This window comes from Bison bison, unplaced genomic scaffold, assembly GCF_000754665.1.
Source record: "Bison bison bison isolate TAMUID 2011002044 unplaced genomic scaffold, Bison_UMD1.0 scf7180017863474, whole genome shotgun sequence".
Lineage (NCBI taxonomy): Eukaryota > Metazoa > Chordata > Mammalia > Artiodactyla > Bovidae > Bison > Bison bison.
Window position 1 is genome coordinate 50,634 of NW_011494046.1, and position 22,815 is coordinate 73,448.

Genomic DNA, 22,815 nt, shown 5'->3' on the forward strand with positions numbered 1-22,815 from the left:
TTTTTTTTTTTTTTTTTTTCCAGGCCTTCCAGCTAATTTTATTTTATTTTTTTTAAATTAATTTTATTCTATTCTCAAACTTTACATAACTGTATCAGTTCTACCAAACATCAAAATGAATCCACCACGGGTACACATGTGTTCCCCATCCTGAACCCCCCTCCCTCCTCCCTCCTCCCTCCATCCCTCTGGGTCGTCCCAGTGCACCAGCCCCAAGCATCCAGTATCGTGCATTGAACCTGGACTGGCATCTCATTTCATACATGATATTTTACATGTTTCAATGCCATTCTCCCAAATCTTCCCACCCTCTCCCTCTCCCACAGAGTCCATAAGACTGTTCTATACGTCAGTGTCTCTTTTGCTGTCTCGTATACAGGGTTATCGTTACCATCTTTCTAAATTCCATATATATGCGTTAGTATACTGTATTGGTGTTTTTCCTTCTGGCTTACTTCACTCTGTATAATAGGCTCCAGTTTCATCCACCTCATTAGAACTGATTCAAATGTATTCTTTTTAATGGCTGAGTAATACTCCATTGTGTATATGTACCATAGCTTTCTTATCCATTCATCTGCTGATGGACATCTAGGTTGCTTCCATGTCCTGGCTATTATAAACAGTGCTGCGATGAACATTGGGGTACACGTGTCTCTTTCCCTTCTGGTTTCCTCAGTGTGTATGCCCAGCAGTGGGATTGCTGGATCATAAGGCAGCTCTATTTCCTTGATCCCTGTCTCCTGTACAAAGTCATGAACCTCCATCCATAGTTCATCAGGCACTGTGTCTATCAAATCTAGACCCTTAAATCTATTTCTCACTTCCACTGTATAATCGTAAGGGATTTGATTTACATCATATCTAAATGATGTAGTGATTTATCCTACTGTATTCAATTTAAGTCTGAATTTGTCAATAAGCAGTTCATGATCTGAGCCATAGTCAGCTCCTGGTCTTGTTTTTGCTGACTGTATAGAGCTTCTCCAACTTTCGCTGCAAAGAATATAATCAATCTGATTTCGGTGTTGACCATCCGGTGATGTCCATATGTAGAGTCTTCTCTTGTATTGTTGGAAGAAGGTGTTTTGCTGTGATCAGTGTGTTCTCTTGGCAGAACTCTATTGTCCTTTGCCCTGCTTCATCCCATATTCCAAGGCCAAATTTGCCTTACTCCAGGTGTTTCTTGACTTCCTACTTTGCATTCCAATCCCCAGTAACATCTTTTTTGGATGTTAGTTCTAAAAGGTCTTGTAGGTCTTGTTAGAACCGTTAAACTTCAGCTTCTTCAGCATTATTGGTTGGGGGATACACTTGGATTACCATGATATTGAATGGCCTGCCTTGGAAACAAACAGAGATCATTCTGTCGTTTTTGAGATTGCATCCAAGTACTGCATTTTGGACTCTTTTGTTGACTACAATGGCTACTCCATTTCTATTAAGAGATTCTTGCCCACAGTAGTAGACATACTGGTTGTCTGAGTCAAATTCACCCATTCCAGTCCATCTTAGTTCACTGATTCCTAGAATGTTGATGTTCACTCTTGTCGTCTCTTGTTTGACCACTTCCAATTTGCCTTGATTCATAGAACTAACATTCCAGGTTTCTATGGAATACTGCTCTTTACAGCATCAGATCTTGATTCTATCACCAGTCACATCCACAACTGGGTGCTGTTTTTGCTTTGGCTCCGTCCCTTCATTCTTTCTGGAGTTAGTTCTCCACTGATCTCCAGTAGCATACTGGGCACCTACCGACCTAGGGAGTTCATCTTTCAGTGTCCTATCTTTTTACCTTTACATACCATTGATAGGGTTCCCAAGGCAAGAATCATGGATACAAAGCTTAGGACTATTTTGTAAGCATGCTGTCTGGAGTGTGCACATAGAGCATACTCAAAGGAAGGGTGGAAACCAACAGGACAGAACCAAAACATGGTGATGCAAAGGTTTGTTTGGTCTTTGCTCAGATGTGCTTCCAAACATTATTAGCAGAGCCAGGAATAATCTAATGATATTTACTTATAGCGTTATTTTATGTACACAAGCATACAACTTTTTTCCTATTGAGAAGTCCTTGTATCCAAGGACTTTATACACATGCCCTTTATTTCTGTTAACTGATCATCTCACTTGGCCTTTTCAGAGAGGAATACCATCAAAACATAAAACTTGGGAATCTAAGCTCATTTATTTTCTATGTAACCACAAGTCATAAATCTAATAGCCAAAGGAAATTTTTTTTTCATTTTTTTCAAAATCGATTTTATTGCAGCCAAAACAGTGGAAATTTTTAAATATGGGTACTGAATGTGCTAAAAATTCCTTCCCATTTTTCCTGAATGGAACACCTTTGAATAAAAATTGTTTTAATTGTAGTAAAATACACATAAAGTTTACTAGTTTCACCACCTTTAAGTGCACAGTTCACTGGTATTAAATACATTCACACTGTTGTACAATCATCACCACCTTCCAGCCACAGATCTCCTTTCATCTGGCAGAATTGAAAATCTGTACCCATTAAATAACAATTCCTCTTTCCCAAAAGCTTCTGGCACCCACTATTCTATATCTTGTATCCATGAATTTAGTACTCTAGGAACCTCCTATTAGTAGAATCATACAGTATTTGTCCTTTGTGACTGGCTTATTCCACTTAGTTTAATTTCCTCAAGGTTCATCTGTGTTATAGCATGTTTCAGAATTTTCTTTTGTAAAGCCAAATAATATTCCACTCTATGTATATATGCTACACTTTATTGATTCATCTGTCAATGGACTCTTGGATGCCTCCACCTTTTTGTTGTTGAGAATAATGCTGTTATAACATGCATGTAGAGGTATCTCTTTAAGACTCTTCTTCCAATTCTTTTGTGTTTATACTCTAAAGTAGGATTGCTAGGTCATATGACAATTCTATCTTTAACTTTTCTGAGCAAACATCAACTTGATTTCCATAGTGGCTGTACTAGTTTACATTCCTACAAGCAATGAATAAGGTTTCTAATTTCTCTACCTCTTTGCCAACACTTGGCATTCTCTTTCTCTCTCTCTCTTTTTTTTAAATTTTATTTTATTTTTAAACTTTACAATATTGTATTAGTTTTGCCAAATATAGAAATGAATCCGCCACAGGTATACCTGTGTTCCCCATCCTGAACCCTCCTCCCTCCTCCCTCCCCATACCCTCCCTCTGGGTCGTCCCAGTGCACCAGCCCCAAGCATCCAGTATCGTGCATCGAACCTGGACTGGCGATTTGTTTCATACATGATATTATACATGTTTCAATACCATTCTCCCAAATCTCCCCACCCTCTCCCTCTCCCACAGAGTCCATAAGACTGATCTATACCTCAGTGTCTCTTTTGTTGTCTCGTACACAAGGTTATTGTTACCATCTTTCTAAATTCCATATATATGCATTAGTATGCTGTATTGATGTTTTTCTTTCTGGCTTACTTCACTCTGTTTAATAGCAGACATCTTAAAGGTTGTGAGGTGGCATTTCACTATAGTCTGAAAAGAATATCTTGGTTTCAAAAGTACTTAGAGTAATTCCAGGTATTTTAGAGGTCACGGGTAGGTAGCAACAGCAGTACCCAAGTCCACATTCTCCTTCCCTTTGGGTGCCATGTTCTATATGCTTCCTAATAAACAGGCATTTCAGGGCACATTACACCCACATTCCAGGAAGCACAACTGCCTGGCTCATTTTGTCTCATCTCCTTTCTGTTTTACATTTCAAGTGGGTATTTTTTTCTGAGCTTCCTTTGATGGGCATATGATTATCAAGTATATTAAAAAATTCAAATTATTATTATTATTTTTTTAAGTCAGTAAGTCTGTCAAAGCAGAGTACAGGATGGAAGATGAGGACACAGGATCTAGGCTTCCCTTGGCTATATACCTGGAGGATAGTATTTTCTCAGTAAATATTCACCAAATTATGGTGAGTGAACTAACCACAAGGAATGACAGGAGTGTCTACTGTGCATATAATCCAGAGTTCCAAACACTCCCTGAAAGTTATACTTCTTTAAGATGCAGAAGAAAAGAAAACAGAATCAGAGTTCAGGAAAAGACTAGCCAATGGCCAATTCCATGCTCCACCATCACAGCAGTTGCATCAGGGTCTATGTGAAGCACTTCACACTTAGTGACCTATTTTGTCCTCACAACAGCTCAAGGGGTTGGTACTGTTAGTTACCTTGTAAGACAGATAAAACTGAGGTACATAGAAACAGAATTCTCAGTTACCTACTCTACCTCAGTTCTATATTCTATACTGCCTCCCTGGTGAAAATTATTTATTAATGGATAAATTGTCAAAGTCTCCCCAGCATCTACATACCCTGTAATTCTCAAAGCTCAACAGTTTCACATAAAGTCCTCCAAGGAGATAATCACCTTTGAAAAGATGTCCTCATTTCCCACAGCAAAATTCCATCTGTAAAACACTTAAAAGTCATGTTTCCCTATAGGAACCTCTCCAGCACTAGACAAACCATTTAGCCTTTTATTCTCAGAATTATGTGGTTATCTGTGGATAAAATTGTGGCAACTGAGGAAGACTGAGTCCAGAAATCTCTCTCAGTAAGTTATTAAATCACATGCACACAAAGCTAATAAACGAACAAAGAAACAAAACATGGTATCCGATGAAAATGTCTGTTGAAAATACCTAATGCTAAAAAATGTGCTCTATTGGGAAAAAGAGGATCAATGCTTTTGAGAGAGTCATTTCCTAGGCAGGTTGATAGGGAGTCTAGGGGTCCCCAAGGAGAGAGGGGTCTGGAATTCTCAAGGAGGAAGAAAGGACAAACTTTTTTCTTTCTCCACATTCCTTAGGATTATATAACAATAATGTATCCTGCCTAAGGACAGTCTTTGGATTAAACCTTCTGTTATCTTAAAATGTAAATTATGGGAATAGGTCTGCTGAGGTCTTTACAACCTCCAGACATTCTTTGGATTCATTGGAGAGTATATAATTTCATTGCTAACACTAGCAAGCGGGTACTCTTTCTGCCCCCTTCTGATGCCTATGTCAGAAGCTTTCTCTGTCTCCTTTATACTTTAATAAAACTTTCTTACACAAAAGCTCTGAGCGATCAAGCCTCATCTCTGGCCCCGGATTGAATTCTTCTCCTCCGGGGGCCAAGAATCCCGGTGTCTTCTTGTGATTCAACAACAACCTTTCACTTTCATGTAACTTGAAAATAAAAATCAAACTAAAAGCAATGAAACTTATATACTTTATTAAAAGAACATGTGAGAATTCTCTGATGTGCATACCTGAGGTGCAACTGACATTTTCTTCCTTAAATCATGAAGTCCAATGTTGGTTGTCCAGATCCCATCAATCCAAATATCAGGTTCTTCAGGTTCTGACAATCTAAAAAGAGCAGTGATGAGGGAACTTTTTCCAGCTCCTGTTCTTCCCACAATGCCACGCTGTAAAGAGACCCAGAGCAATTAAACCCTGATTGTTGAAAACGAATTTTCAAAGTTCTATTATATGTAAAGTGTAGTCTATAGTTTCTCAAGCATGGTCCTGGTGACATTTGGGCCCAGATAATTCATTGTTGGGGGGTCTGGGGACTGTCTTGCATATTGTAAGATGTTTGACAGCAGCAATGAACTCTACCCACTAGATACCAGATGCAACCCCCAAATTGTGGCAACCAAAAATGGCAGATATTTACAAGTGCCCCTCCTTGAGACCACCATCAACCCAAGCATATGTAATATAAACGTGAGTGATTTTATGCCTTTTTACAGTTTTATTTATTTATGCAGTTTTATTCAGATTTCCCAAAAGTGAAAGTGAAGTTGCTCAGTCGTTTCCAACTCTTTGTGACCCCATGGACTATAACCTACTAGGCTCCTCCATGGGATTTTCCAGGCAAGACTACTGGAGTGGGTTGCCATTTCCTTCTCCAGAGGATCTTCCCAACCCAGGGATCGAACTCAGGTCTCCTGCATTGTAGGCAGACGCTTTACCATCTGAACCACCAGGGAAGTCAGATTTCCCTGAAGGAATGCTTAATATGCTAAAAATTGTTTGTTTTCTGTGATTATCACATAGTATCCATTATGTGGTAGGCTAAAAGGGGGAGACATATTTTGTGTGTGGTGTATGTGTGTACATGTATATGTATGTGTGTAATTAACATTCATAAATAAAGCAAGAAGATAACTTAAAAAAAATCTGCTGGCAGTGAAAAAACAGCAGTCTCCTAAGTGGTGCATAGGAAGTCAGTTTTTAAATTAGGTTTATTCCTACTGCCTGGGTAATCTGACTTTGAGAATTACACGGGTAATTGTACAGAGATGTCAGCAAGTCATAAGTGTTATACACAAACAATTACTCACTTTCTCAGGGATCTTTTAAGAGGAGTTATTCTTTGGTATAAAAATGAAATCACTTCCTGATATTAAATATCTTAATTACATTCTATCTTGAAACAACTTAAAATATAAAATAGACAAAATGCACATAATGAGATTAAAAACAACACAAAGAAAATTTTATATTTACATGGGACCTTTCACCAGAGCAGCACAAAAGGCAGTTTATTAAAAACTTAATACTTACAATTGAATTTTGGAAAAATAAAAAATACATGTCGTGTCAGTCTATTTATTAATACTAAAGCAGAGAGAAATTAAATGACTAACAATAAAGTGAAAGAATCTATACAGTGCAGGTTAAATGCTTGTAAGGAATAAAACTGCATTCAAATATGTATGTAGAAACTGGCCTTTTTTACCAATGAGTTTGAAAGTAAAAGAAAGTATTAGCCACTCAGTCTTGTCCAGCTCTTTGCAACACCATGGAATGTAGCCTGCCAGGCTCCTCTGTCCATGGAATTCTCAAAGCAAGAATAGTACAGTGGGTTGCCATTTCCTACTCCAGGGGATTTTCCTGACCCAGGGATGGAACTCGGGTCTCCTGCCTTGCAGGCAGATTCTTTATCATCTGAGCCACCAGGGAAGCCCAACTGCAAATTCCCTGAAGGAAGCTTCCCAAGAGATGATTTCATCTCTATTTAGAATCTGGAACTGATGACAGTGTAAGACATGCTTTTGATCATTTGTAAAACAGTAAAATTTTAAAACTCAGCTTTAAATGGAACAACTAAATCTTTCTGAGCAATATAATCAGAATTCTTGGAAATTTTCATATTTTCTGAATTGAATCATATTTTCTGATTTGAATCTCTAAAGTGTCACATCTTAGTCTGTCAAATCAATCATGGCATTTCAAAGCAGAATTTACCTTTAAAGAGATTAAACATAAGAAAAAGCAGGTTTAGCTAATTTTATTATCTTACGAAGATAATACAATGTCTATAAGATAATTTGTTGTTGTTGTTTAGTTGCTCAGTCATGTCCAACTCTTTGCAACCCCATGGACTGCAGCACACCAGGCCTCCCTGTTCTTCATCATCTCCCTGAGCTTGCTCAAACTCATGTCCATTGAGTCGGTGATGCCACCCAACCATCTTAATCCTCTGTCATCCCCTTCTCCTCCTGCCTTCAATCTTTCCCAACAGGGTCTTTCCCAATGAATTGGCTCTTCTCATCAGATAGCCAAAGTACTGGAGCTTCAGCTTCAGCAGGTTTTTCCAATGAATATTCAGGATTGATTTCCTTTAGGATTTACTGGTTTGATCTCCTTGCTGTTCAAGGGACTCCGAAGAGTCTTCTTCAACACCACATTTCAAAAGCATCAGTTATTTGGTGCTCAGCCTTCCTTACATTCCAACACTCACATCCATACATGACTACTACAAAAACCATAGCTTTGATTATATGGACTTTTGTTGGCAAAGTAATGTCTCTGCTTTTTAATACACTGTCCAGGTTTCTCATAGACTTTTCTTCCAAGGAGCAAGCGTCTTAATTTTATGGCTGCAATCACCGACCACAGGGATTCTGGAGACCAAGAAAATAAAGTCTGTCAATGTTTCCATTGTTTCCCCATCTATTTGTCACAAAGTGATGGGATTGGATGCCATGATTGTTGTTTATTGAATGTTGAGTTTTAAGCCAGCTTTTTCACTCTCCTCTTTCACTTTTAGTCTTTAGTTCTTTTTCACTTTCTGCCATAAGGTTGGTGTCATCTGCATAACTGAGTTTATTGATATTTTTCACAGCAGTCTTGATTCCAGCTTGAGCTTCATCCAGCCCAGCATTTCACACGATGTACTTTGCATATAAGTTGAATAAGCAGGATAACAATATACAGCCTTGACGTACTCTTTTTCCAATTTTTAACCAGTCTTTTGTTCCATGTCCAGTTCTAACTCTTGTTTCTTGACCTGAATACAGGTTTCTCAGGACATTTTTTTACCTTATTTTAAACCCTAATCTGTATAATACAGATGGGCCATTCTCTGCACACAAACAGGTTGTAGTGTGTACATATGTGGCTCATATGTGTGTACGGGCAGAACTTAAAGATATTTTGGATTTGGTTTCAGACAACCTCAATCATGTGAAAATCACAAAATAAAGTTATATGAATTTTTTGTTTCTCTGTTCAAATAAATTGATGTTTATACTATATTGTAGTCTACTGTGTACAGTAGCATTATATATTAAAATGATGTACAACCTTAATTTTCAATAGTTTATTGCTAAAAGAATGCTAACCATCACCTGAGCCTTTAACATTAAAATACATTGATCTCAGATCAGAATAACAAATATAATAATAATGAAACAGTTCACAATATTGCGAGAATTACAAAAATGTGACACAGATACATGAAGTTAGCAAATGCTGTAGGGAAAATGGTGCCAATATACTTGCTTGATACAGTGTTGCCATAAATGTACAATTTGTTTAAAAAATGCATTATCTGTGAGGCACAATAAAACAGATGTGCCTATATTTCTGGGTGTTCTCATACACAAATCAACACATATCAGGACACAAGTGAGAACTGTATCTGTGAGAATGTGTGTTTGTTCCCATGTTATCAGCTCCACTGAAACCGATCCATCTGTACAAACAGGAACATTTGTAGACTTTGGGTAAATGGACTGAGATATGTAGGAGCACTGAGGACTGCTCATAACCACAGGTCTGTGAACTCCATACTCCAGTGAGGAGAATAAAAGAAAAACAAACACAAAAAAAACGGGGGGACTTCCGTGGCAGTCCAGTGGTTAAGATTCTGTACTTCCTCTGTAGGAGGTGTGAATTCAATCCCTCATCAGAGAACTAAGATCCCACATGCTGCGTGGCCACAGGCCCCCCAAAAAAGAAAAAGACAACTCAAAGAAAATCTGGCTCTGGCTATCCTGCCATTCGGTCATCAAAACTATAGTCTGAATGTCTTTTCTGGGTAACCAAAGGGTTTTACCAATTGCCCGTGGAGAGGGTCACTAGTATCAGTAAGCTCACATTATTCAATCTAAAGACACTTGGAGGGCTTCCCTGGTGGCTCAGTGGTAAAGAATCCACCTGCCAGTACAGGAGACATGTGTGCAATCCCTCATCCAGGAGAATCCCACATGCCACAGAGCAACTAAGCCCGTGTGCCACAACTATTGAGCCTGTGCTCTACAACACAGGAACCAAAACTACTGAGCCACAACTACTGAAGCCCTCACACGCTACAGACTGTGCTTTGTAACAGGAGAGGCCACCACAATGAGAAGCTCAGGCACACAACTAGAGGAGTCCCCGTTCACCACAACTAGAGAAAAGCCCGAGCAGAAACAAAGACTCAGCTCAGACAAAAATAAATAAATAAAATTATAAAGACACTTGGAGAAAATCTTATTTTATTTGCTTTGAAATGGCCACTTTCTGTTTTTCCAACCAGGTTTGTCTCTGATGATATCAACTTGTTACACATTTGCACCTGGATTTCTCTGCACACACCAAACTCAACATAATCAACACCCAATGCCCTACACAAAGCAACCCATTCCTCCTCTTTCCCACGTTACTCTCATGACTTCATTCCCAGCCTCAGGGGCTGAACTGTCCACCTCACTTCCCTGAGTCCAGCATGGTGCCAAGCCCTGAAGACTCTACCTTTGCAGTGTTTTATGACTCAGTTCCTCATTTTAAGAGCCACAGTCAGCACTGGAGTGCCAGGCTGCATTACCTTTTAAAAAACAAATTAAAACAAACTTTATGATTTATAAAAAATATGTTTTATGATTATGATCCTTAATCATAATCAGTATAAATTTGAAAAATAAATAATAGCTATACTCAGCACTCTGAAAAAAACATTTTCAAGATGATGTTTTTACTTTCTAGACTTCTGTATGTGTTCTTAAAGACACATGTTCCCATATATAAACAAAATGGGATTAATATGAACATACTGTTATGTGTTTTCATTTAGTATTTCATAAGAATATTTATTTTAATGGCTACAAAATATTACAGTATATGTGATCAATTAACAAACCCCCTACTTCTGGATATTTAGGCAGTTTTCAATAATTTGTTATTATAAATAATTCTGCTAAATATCCTTGAAGCTAAATCTTCTTTTTTGCAAATACTCTCAAGGATTTCCTTCAGATAAATTCTCAAATGTGGAACTACTAAGAATCAAGTGTGAACATTTTCAGAGGAAGCTGTTAAGCTGTTAACCTACTCTCCAGAAATACGATACCATTTTCTACTCCCACTCAATTCCCTGCACATTCACAAACCCAAGTGTTATATCTTTGTTTTAATCGACATCAGTTTGATTCCAAAAAGGGGAATCACTTTTCCGGGACATTTTCCTGGAGGCACAACAGCTCCAGGCTCCCCACCTCCTGCATCTGCCCACTCTGGTCCTCAGGCTCTCACTTCTCAGATTAAACTCCCAAAGGCCACAGGCTCCGTGCCCATCACTCCATCCTAGGATGTTTCTTCTACAAAACTGTTCCCACTGACCTCTCCATCCTTCATGTGCACAAGTTGGCTTCCTTGGGGTGACTCGGGAGTTGTCAGGGTTGAACATGTAATTTTCTGCTGCACACCTGGTAGCTGATTTTCCTGAATTCTCTGCAGGTGCCTCGTTCTTCATTCACTGGATCAGGGCATCATGCTTTTGCTTATGTTGACTCCACCTCCTAAAGAACTTTCACATGCATTTCTGCTGAATGCATCTCCACCAGCTGAAACCCTAACCACACATCACTAAGTCTGTCTCACATGCCTAAATCCTTGGAAATACTCTCCCTGTCCCATCATGTGGGCTTGTCCCAACCCTAACTGATGTTATGTCATTTTTGTAAAAAAAAAAAAAAAACAAAACTGTTATGTTATTTTTGTGAAAACCTCTAAAAAATTATGACCTCTTTCTAGCTTACAAAGCTAATATAGTCATTTTCTTGTTTCTTCAGATGAACTGTACATGTTGACAGCAGAATCTGTATTGGATTTGACTCATTTGTATTACCTATGGTGTCCTGAGAAAAAGAAGCTTCCATTGGGAACTGAGATTTTTAAATCAGGCCAGACAAATTTATGGAAAATCTATTACTGTATTATTTAGGTATATGATAAACCAGACAGAGAAACACAACAGATGGATCCTACAGCTATAGATACTTCAAATGGCCAACACCTCTTTTCTCATGGGATAGACAACTTGGGTATAAGTGGTTATGGTCATTTAATACCCAATGAAATGATGGCCATCTTTATCCAAGCAATTACTCTGATCCCTATGCTGGGTGTTTTACATGTCTTATCTTGTTTAAGTTGTACAACAACCCTACAGGTTACATCCTATTGCTTCCATTTTGGAAAAGAAAAGATTGAGGTTTAGTTAGATTAATTAGTCTGCCTGAAATGTCAGAACCCATAAGTCACAGGATGGGACTCAAATCCACATCCTCGGGCTCTTCTCCATCTGCTGATGGCCTGGCACCTTATCATGTCCCTCTGTGTAGCCAGAACAGAGAAAGTGGGGAGAAGTCAGTGTAGCTGCAGTTAAAGGCACAGGCCTAACATAGAGATCCTATAGCCAGAGAGTTAAAGCATGATGTGGACACAGGCATGTTCATGGTGAGTGGGAGCAAGAGTGTGCCTGAGGTCAGGTGGGCCAGCTGTCAGCAGGAAGAACCGGCACCCACAGCCAGGCTGAGAGAAACCTGCAGCTGAGTGGGGCACATGGTGCCTGGGGAACAGACCAGACAGATCTCGTGCCCTGCTTAAGGAGCAAGATTCATATTTCATCCCATCAGGTGGTGAAAGAGCCATGCATACGCTCAGCAATCTCTGACTACCTTGCTCAGCAGTCTCTGACTCCAGTTCCAGGCAGGGCTGAGCCTGGGAAATTCCTCCTGTCCCCACAGAAGGCTGCTGTGGAGAAGGACAGACAGCAGGATGAAAATGGCCCGCGATGAAGACAGACTCCATGGAAAGATGCAAATAAATGCAGTAAAATCACAGAATTAGTTTATACTGTAAAGACCCGATTTATAGAATATAAACGTAAGTAAATCTGTAGGGTAAGTGGTACAGAGCTTTCTAGTGCCTCCTGCTCAGTCACAATAGGGGTTTGGGTGATTCATGAGCTCAGTTTCAAACTGTCAAAGGACATTTCTTGGAAATCACATGCTATCAGTTATCGAACCCTGCCCATGGGAGAGAAAGGACTTTACTAGGAGGTCCTGCAATGCTGAGAAAGTGATCTGAATGGGCCTGAGACCCTGCATTTCTAAGAAGCTCCAGGAGATGCAGGTGCTGCTGCTCTGGCACCACAGTCTGAGTCACAAGGAATGAGGAAGCCAGCAGGGGAAGAAGGACAAGCTGAGAGTGAAGGGAGGGGTTTACAAGAAAACATTACATAAAAAAGAGAAAATATAGAAAACTAATATTTTTGCACATTATAGAAAGGTCTAGTAAGCATCTGTAAAAATGTATTACCCAAGTAAGAGCCGTGAGCAAAAACAAACAAATCAATCTACCTCAAGAGATGGAAAATGCTTTAATATGGCCCAGGACTCTCCAAAATGATCAAATAAACCACAAAATCATCTAAATGAAAAATGCAGCTCATGTTCAGAATCTAACCAGGAAGCCTAGCATGCTATTTACCTCAAGCTGATTTTTTTTTTTTTTTTTTTTTTAGTTTTTGGCTGTGCTGGGTCATGGTTGCTTTGGCCAGGCTGTCTCCAGTTGTGATGAATGGAAGCTACTCCTTGTTGCAGTGAACTGACTTCTCACTGAGGTGGCTGCTTTTGTTGCTGAGCATAAGCTTTAGTAGTTGTGGCATGTAGGCTCAGTAGTTGTGGTACGTGGACTCAGCAGTTGTGGCGCACAGGCTCAGTTGCTCTGAGGCATGTGAAATCTTCTCGGTTCAGATCAAGGATTGAACCAGTGTCCCCTGCATTGAAAGGTCGATTCTTCTCCACTGCACCACCAGGGAAGTCCTGGTTCTTTATTTTCACTTGTCATTTCTTCTATGGATTAAAGTCCCGCATAGTACCTACTACACTTTCCTATTGATGGTAACTTCCAGGAATCGTGACAGCAGAGGAAACGAGGGAAAGAGAATAAAGCCCCCCTTCTGCTGAGCTGGTTCACTCCCATGTCTCCTCCCCACCCACGGTTGCTGCTGCTGCTGCTAAGTCGCTTCAGTCGTGTCTGACTCTGTGCGACCCCATAGATGGCAGCCCACCAGGCTCCCCCGTCCCTGGGATTCTCCAGGCCAGAACACTGGAGTGGGTTGCCATTTCCTTCTCCCACAGCAGCTTCTCTCAATCAAATCCAACACCAAAGGGGGTGTCCTGGAGTGACAGGGGTGGGGACCTGTGAGCAGGAGAGGAAACCTGGGATGTACACAGGTGGAGTGAAATGGCTTCATGAACATGCTGCCCGGGTTTCATCTCCCCACACAGAAATGAAACTAATGGCAATACTATGTCAAGTTGCTGCAGTTATTAATTCAGTCTCCAAATTTAATTTGCCCTCAAACATTTTAGAATCTCAATAATCCTATGATTTCCAGGGTTTAAGAAAGAAGAATAAGAATCTCTTATGTCCCTAAGTTGTACTACAGAGTTTCTTATGTAAGTTAACAGAATTACATTTACAATGGAAAATCTGACAGACTCATTGCCTGAGAGTAAACAAACATCGCCCTCAGAGCTCTCAGGGACAAAATTGTATCAAAAGCTGTGGTGAATGTTTTCCTGATAAGGCAATTCACCTTCTTCCTGACCTACAGTGGAACTGGAAATAATTAGGACCAGCTTTTGCCCTGTGACTGACTGAAGCTGCTCCCTGGGCAGCATTTGGGGATTAAGTTGAATGTTTATTTTTTCATTTTCATGTTACAAAGCTACCATTCATTAAATTACAGCTCCATTCCACTATATGGGTCTGGGGTGGTAAGAGTTTTAAAGAGCAGTTCTTTTGGTTATTTACAGAGTTGTCTTCTCTGTGTGTGTTGGTTCCTGGTTGCTCACATCTGTGTATTACTCACCCTCTCATCCAGCAATCACTCAGTACTCTCTCTGTGCTCTGAAGAATGCCACTTGCTAGGGAACATAGATGAAAATAAGATGCTTCCTGATTTTAAAAAGTTTCAAGGTACTGTGACCTACAGACTCAAATTACAAAGCATGTCACAGGTGCTATCTTTTAATTTAATTATGATAAAATTCACATAACATAAGATTTAACTACTTAACCATTTTATTGGACAGTTTGGTTTTCAGTACATTCACATTATTGTGCAACCAAGCTCGAGAATTTATTTTTTTGCCTCATAAAACTGATATACTATACCCTTTAGACAAACAACTCCCCATCTCCCCTCCCACAGTCCCTGGAGACCACCATCCTACTTCCTGTCTTTTTGAATTTGACTGCTCTAGGAAACTCACATGAGTGGAATCAGAGTTTTCATTTCTTTTGTGTCTGGTTTATTTCATTTAGCAAGATGTCCTCAAGTTTTATCCATAGGCCAGAATTTTCTTCATTTTTAAGGCTGAATAATATTTCATTGTAAGGATTTAGTTCCTTCCAACTTTTGCCTGCTATGACCACAGGTGTACTGTAAATGCTATGTTAAAAGAAAATATAAGACACTGAGGAAGAATTGAGAGTCTCTAAGACGCATTAGAGATGCCTCAGAAAATGAGGCGGAGAAGGCAATGTCACCCCACTCCAGTACTCTTGCCTGGAAAATCCCATGGGCGGAGGACCCTGGTAGGCTGCAGTCCATGGGGTCGCTAAGAGTCGGACACGACTGAGCGACTTCACTTTCACTTTTCACTTTCATGTGTTGGAGAAGGAAATGGCAACCCACTCCAGTGTTCTTTCCTGGAGAATCCCAGGGACGGGGGAGCCTGGTGAGATGCCGTCTATGGGGTCGCACAGGGTTGGACACGACTGAAGCGACTTAGCAGCAGCAGAAAATGAGGAGACTTTCACCATCCAGATGATGGAGGGGACGGGTCTCTCAGGTTGAGGGACATAGTGTACACTGGAAGCTGGGAGGACATAGCTTTGGGAGAACCTACACACAACCCGAGTGCAGGGGTGTGTGTAAATCAGGAGACATCCTGGCTGTAGAGACAGATGGGGCAAGGGCTTCCTACCACCTTGTCTGTTCTGGTTTAGTCTCTTCTTCAAGAGTCTGCCCTGGCCCCAGTTGAGGTTCCCAATCTGAGCGTGAAAGGAACATCACCAGCGGACATGGACGCCAGCAGGTGCAGGTTACTAGCCTCTCTGCCATTTCCAATGTGAATCTTCCCTGCTCCCTTCAATTTGCTTTTGACTCTGAGCAAGTCTCTGGGCCCTATCTCCATCTGGGGCTCTGGTGCCTCACCCGTGACTGAGTCATGATTCTGGCTTTTCTCTAGTGGCTACGAGCTCACCCCACAGCCTCTACTGGAATGGGCTTGGGGCTGTGCTGTGGTTCTACCAGCAGCTCACCCAGGCCAGCAAAAGTCAGATCTGTGCTTCAGAAAGAAGCAGTCTGCGGGGTGGGGCAGGGCAATGGCAGTTCAGTGTCGGTGAATGGAGGACAAGTCTACGGGAAGGGCTAATGGAGAGAGGAGGAGGCGGCCACCAGAGGGCACCATGGGAGCAGGAGGAGATATCAGAAATACAAAGAAGAAAAAACGGAAAGGAGGAAAGGCAGGGGATATTGGACAGTTAGTGGCAGGGAGCCACGGCTGACTTCCCAGACTTAGTATGAATAATCAGGTGTCCTGTAGAGTGTCCTGGGTCAGGTTAAGATTGAGCCCTGGAGCCAAGGACCCATCTACCACCATGAGGGAGCTCACTCCACAGGGAAAAAATCACTGGTATCCCAATTTCATAGTCAATTTCCAAGAAAGATTCACCTATGATGTCACTGATCTAATCTGCATCCATTAGGAACAGAGTCCCCCTGACACACTGACAAGGAAGCCAAGAGCAGATGTGGTGCTAAATCTTTAGCTGGATTTTAAAAAGGCAAATGAGTCATCCCAGTGCACCAGCCCCAAGCTTCCCATGGCAGATGCATGTTGATGTATGGCAAAACCAATACAATATTGTAAAGTAAAAAAAAAAAAAATAGATGTTCTAAATTAAAAAGTTCTGGAGATGGATAGTGGTGATGGTTGTAGAACAATGTGAATATACTTAATGCCACTGAAGTACATTTAAAAATAGTTAGAACGGTAAATTTTATGTATATTTTACCTCAATAAACAAGATAAAATGTTAACACTTAAAAAAAATAAATAAATAAAGAGACAAATGGCTTAAACTAACCTTTTCTCTTGGGTCAATGAGCGTGTCCAGGTTCTTCAATACCAGAGGCCCATCCAGGCTGTACTTGAAATTAACATAAGTAATGTAAATCCTTCCTTCATGAGGCCAGGATGGTGGTGGACGATACTCAAGTTCCCAGGGTGCTTCTTTTTCAAGGTCTGTATATTCAATCCCCCTTTCTACTGAAATCATCTGAAATGCATATGACATCACAAGAGTTAAGTGTCAGACAGTCTTGCTTATGAATTTTAGAGATTGCAAGTGAAACCTTCTGCTTTTATATCTTCACATTTGCCTTTATGTGGTATAGAATATCTCAGGTCTCAGCATCCACAAAGGACAGAAGTAGGAGTCTTATGGGGCCTTGGGTGATTTGCAAATTTATTCATCTTCAAACCTTTTACTTACAACTACTTCCTTCAACTTTATATTAAAGCTAAAAGAATTAGAGAAATGATTGTTTAAGATTTTATCACTCTACCTTTCACATCTGCTTAATGTTAAATAAAATATATACATCTTTTTCTCAGTTTTGTGTGCTCCATGTCAACAGGTTTGATAGTTTGTGACTATAAATTTTTTAAAAAAAATTAAAAAAAGAGAATTTCTCAAAGAAAAGAACACCTATGGACACCAACTAGTAAACTGTGGTTACAGAAGGGCAATGTGTTACAGATGAGCAGGACTGGATGATCATCAACCAACATTTTAATAATTAGTCAGGTTCTACTCTGTTAGAAGACCAAAATTAAAAGACTTCATTTTTATTGTTTTTCTCCCTTTAGGAGAAGGTGCAAATATTTAGAGAAAGTGTATAATTTACATATTGATTAAGGCCTCTTAAAAAACTGTAACTCCACACCTTGGAGAGCACATTTTGAGAAACAGCTTATCCTACCAGAAAGAAGGGCTTCCAGCAATTTTAGGTGCTCAACACATACAAGGATAAATGACAAAATGGGTTGGGGGAAAGGCAGAGGAAGCTATTAATTAAATAAACAAACCTCAGAGTACTGAATACTTTTTTTTTTTTAACTAAAAATGAGGAATTACCCCTTAAGAAACAAAGATAAACAAGCTGCTAAGAAATTAGCTCATATTCTCTGCAGGATTACCTGAACTCCCTCCTGCAGAGACATTTATTATACTTGAGGACAGTTTGTGACTATAAAACCTGTTGACATGAAGCACACAAAACTAAGAAAAAGATGTATATATTTTATTTAACATTAAGCAGATGGAGAAGAATAAAAAGAAATCCCTCTGTTAACAATGATGTAAAAAAATAGTTTTATTATTTTACATTAGAATTGCTTTTATTCCATTTAACAGCAAGGAGACTTGAAAAGACTAAGAATGGAAAGATAAACATCACCATATTCTCAACTTCGGTACTTTGCCTGATACACCACTGGAACATCCCCGTAAATGTGATGATTAGAGACAGGACCAGGCCAACCTCCCCAGGATTCAAAGCTAAATGAGGAAGAAGAGGAACAGTCAGTCTCCTTCTCCACCCCCTCACCTAGTTCTGTCACTTTATGAAGAAGACTCTTTTATTTTTATAATTTTTATTGGAGCATATTTGATTTACAAAGTTGTGTTAGTTTCAGGTGTACAGTAAAGTGAATTAGCCACACATATACATAAAATCTATTCATTCTAAAATTATTTTCCCATATAGACCATTACAGAGTATTGAGTAGAGTTCCCTGTGCTATATAGTAGGTCCTTAATAGTTATCTATTTTATGTTAATATATAGTAGTGAGAAGACTTCTTTATGGCATTTTAATCATTTGCATGTAATATTACTCATAATATTACTGTCTATTGATTGGGACCATAATACAGTGAAAAAAACACTATGGATTTAGAAAGAATTAGAAAGGTGATTTTATTAATCCCAACTGGTGATTTTATTAATCCTAACTGGATTGACATACAGTTGACAGTATTATATGGGTGAGGATCATGTCATTATTCAGACTTTCATCATTATGGCTTCAATTATCATTATGTAATCTCACTTTCTATGTCCAATGTAGCTGCAGTTGAAATCACAAAAACAAGGCAATTCTAGGAGCCAATGCTTTTAAATCTAAAGTATTACTCTCATGTTTCATTATTAAAGACTATGATTCAGAGTTACTACTATGAGTAGTTAGGGATGGTGAGTTCATGCCACAGATACCCACACCTGCTCATCTTGTATGCATACAGCAGTGAGGATACTGATCTTTGCTACAGAGAATCCTTCTCACCCCAATGTACCATTACCTATAACTAAGAGATCCGAGTAGACCTAAAGCTAAAACCTAAACTCTCATTTGTGGAAAAAGTTTAATATAAAACTTGATTCTCCCCTCCCAATTACAGGACACTACCTGGAATGTTCAGAATGTCATGCTGCTACAGCTGTGTAGACCTCAATCCCTTCAAAGAAAGATGAAAAGATAAAAGGTCTCAACAAGGACCTACAGCAAATAAATATACAAAGAAACTATCCAAAGCAATCTATAGATTCAATGTAATCCCTATCAAATAACCAATGACATTTTTTACAGAATAAGAACAAAAAATTTTACAATTTGTATGGCAAAACAAAAGACGATGAATAGCCAAGGCAATCTTGAGAAAGGAAAACAAAGCTGAGGTAATCAGACTCTCAGTCTTAAAACTATACTACAAAGCTTCAGTAATCAAAAGAATCAGTAGCTCCTATGCTACTGGCACAAGAAACAGAAATATAGATCAATGGAATAGGATTGAAAGTACGGAAATAAGCCCATGCTCCTATGTCACCTAATCTATGACAAAGGAGGCAAGAATATACAATGGAGAAAAGACAGTCTCTTCGATACGTGATGCTGGCAAAACTGGACAACTACTTGTAAATGAGCGAAATTAAAACAATCCCTAACACCATACACAAAAATAAACTCAAAATGGATTACAGACATAAATGTAAGACTAGACACTATAAAATTCTCAGATGAAAATAGATAGAACACTCTGTGACATAAACTGAAGTCATAACTTTTTGATCCACCTCTGAAAGTAGTGAAAATAAAATAAAAAATTAACAAATATGACATAATTAAACTTAAATGCTTTTATACAGCAAAGGAAACCATAAATAAAATGAAAAGACAACCCATAATATGGAGGAAAATATTTGCAGATAAAATGACTAACTAGGAATTATTCTCCAATACATACACAGACCATGGTTCAATATCAAAACAAATAACCCAATCAAAAAATGGGCAGAAGATCAAAAATGACATTCTTCAAAGAAGACATAAAAATGACCAAAAAAGCACATTAAAAGACACTCAACATCTCTAATTATTAGAGAAATGCAAATCAAAACTACAATGAGGTATCACCTCACACCAGTCAAAATGACCATCATCAAAAAGCCTACAAACAATAAATGTTGGAGAGGATGTGGAGAAAAGGGAAACCTCCTACACTGTTAGTGGGAATGTTAACTGGTATAGCCCATATTGAGAACAATACAGAGGTTCCTTTAAAAACTAAAATAGAACTACCATATGACCCAGCAATCTCACTTCTGGGTAAATATCCAGAAAAAACCATAATTCCCCCCAATGTTCATTGCAGCACTATTTACAATAGCCAGAGCATAGAAGTTGGACACAAATGTCCACCAAGAGAGGAATGGATAAAGAAGAGGTGGTATATATACACAATGGACTATTACTCAGACATAAAAAGAAAGAAATAATGCCGTCTGCAGCAACATGGATGAACCTAGAGACTGTCATAAGTCAGATTCAGAGAAAGACAAATAGCATATGATATTGCCTATATGTAGAATCCAACAAAAGGCTAGAAATGAACTAATCTACTTACAGATGCAGAAAATCCAAAGGGTAAGGGAAGGAAGGGATAATTTGGAAGACTGACACATACACACTACTATATATAAAAGAGATAACTAATAAAGACCTACTATAAAGTACAGCGAACTCTGTAATGACTTACAGGGAAAAGAATCTAAAAAACAGTAGGTATATGTAGAGCAGATTCACTTTGCTGTACACATGAAGTGCTGTACACTAAGATAACAGTAAAAATCAACTATACCCCTATAAAATATTTTAAAAATAAAAATAAAAGAATGGCCCAAGTGAGTCAAAGCAGGCACCCAAGGCACCACAGGTCAGCTGGAACAGGCAGGTTCATACCTGGTCTTTGTTCCTGAAGATTCCTAAAGCCAAAAAGAAAAGTTCTTTCCAATAGGGCAATTTATTTGAAGTATTCTTTAAAATGAAAATTACTAAAAATATGCATGCAGCCCAATGTTTATGAGGTAGAAAAAAAGAATCCAAAAACGGGGGATATAAATATAACAGATTTGGGTTTCCATGTGGCTCAGTGGTAAAGAATCCACCTGCTAATGCAGAAGACACAGGCTTGATCTCTGGGTCCGGAAGATCCCCTGAAGGAAATGGCAACCCACTCCAGCATTCTTGTCTGGAAAATCCCATGGACAGAGGAGTCTAGCAGGCTATGTCCATGGAGTTTCAAAGAGCTGACATGGCTTAGAGACTGAGCACACAGTAACAGACTCACTTGGCTGTACATTAGAAACTAATACAACATTGTAAAGCAAATAAACACCAATAAATCTTTTTTTTAAGGTCTCAACAAGGATCTACTGTAAATAAATAAATGGAAAAAAAGATAAAAGTTATCAAGATGTAAATAACTTCACACGGACCACAATGTGGAGTCACATGCTACAAACACTTTAATACAATTCATTAGAATCTGAAGCTATAAACTGTAAGCATTCCATAAATATTCAGATTTTTACTTACTATCTGCCAGAATCAGGGCCGCAAAGGCAACAATAGTGACAAAGATGGCACAGATGACATCCAGATACATAGCGAGCTGTTGGGACATCGTCAAAAGCAGGAAACAAGCCTCTGGATTTGTGAACCATAATATAATGAATAAACGTAAAAACCATGTTAGCTGCTCCTAATGAAGGAGAGCATTTTTCTTAGTTAAGCATTTACACAAGGTAGGACAGCAAAGTTACACATTCAAGGAAACTGAAGATTCCAGAAAGCTAGGTTCTGACAAAGACAACATATAGCACATATAGAATCAGTCCAGTGGCTTTGTGAAGTTGAAAACTTCAACTCACTGGTTATCAACAGAAGTACAATCACAAGGAAAAAGAGGGAAAAAGTCTAATCCGCACATTTCCAGCAGTGCTGGACCTCAACCTGAAGGTCATCCTCTCACATGTCAACTGTTCCCAGCTCTCTGATAGCAGACAGCACAGCTCACACTGTTTCCAGCACCTTCTGCACTCATTACATGACCCTACATGTGTCTACTTTTAGGAGCTAATATCTAAAGGACCATCAGCTAACAAGATCTGCATGTGGTTTTTAAAATGCAGTCATTATCTTCAAACAGAATAAAGATTTTAGAGATAGCTCAAAATTTTGCAGACTTAGTGGAAATTCTGAAATTTCTTCCTATAAAATAATTTATTGATACAAAGTATGATCAAGTGGGTGGCAAATCAGAAAATTATATTCCTCAGTCACATTTGCCACCCTGTATACTCTGAAAGGAGAGTCAATAAACTAAAGCCTGTGGGCCAAGAACAGCCATCACCTGGTTCTGTAAAGTTTTATTGGAACACAGCCCTAGCTATTTGCTGACATATTATTTTTGTCTGTCTTTGTGCTACAACACCAAAGGTAAGTATCTGCAATAGAGACAGTATAGTACAAAAAGCCTACAATATATTCTATCTGGATGTTTATTAAAAAAAAGAAAAAGGTTTCTTAACTCCTGCCCTAAAGAGAGAGAAAACCACAGAGCACAGTGATGGAAGGACGAAGGACAACGCAAACAAGGCGGGGGAGAAAAGCAGGGGGTGATGGGGAAGAGGGGCACACAGAGGGATGCTGAGAGGAAGGGGTGGAGGAGGCAGGTGTGCAGAGGGGGATGAGGGGCGGCACAGAATAGCCAGGCCACCTGAGAAGAAGATCAGGCCTCAG

General features: G+C 39.2%; 1 protein-coding gene across 1 annotated transcript in view; it reads right to left on the reverse strand.

Moving 5' to 3' along the window:
• The window catches only part of LOC104983855 (multidrug resistance-associated protein 4-like), a gene marked incomplete at both ends in the record, with an annotated part of 66,920 nt that overhangs the window by 10,815 nt on the left and 33,290 nt on the right, over positions 1–22,815 (reverse strand). Inside the window, 4 exons of the mRNA XM_010833380.1 lie at positions 5,303–5,461; positions 16,758–16,949; positions 18,133–18,233; positions 21,610–21,720. Of these exons, the coding sequence (XP_010831682.1) occupies positions 5,303–5,461; positions 16,758–16,949; positions 18,133–18,233; positions 21,610–21,720 (563 nt within the window). The remainder of the gene's footprint in view (positions 1–5,302; positions 5,462–16,757; positions 16,950–18,132; positions 18,234–21,609; positions 21,721–22,815) is intronic.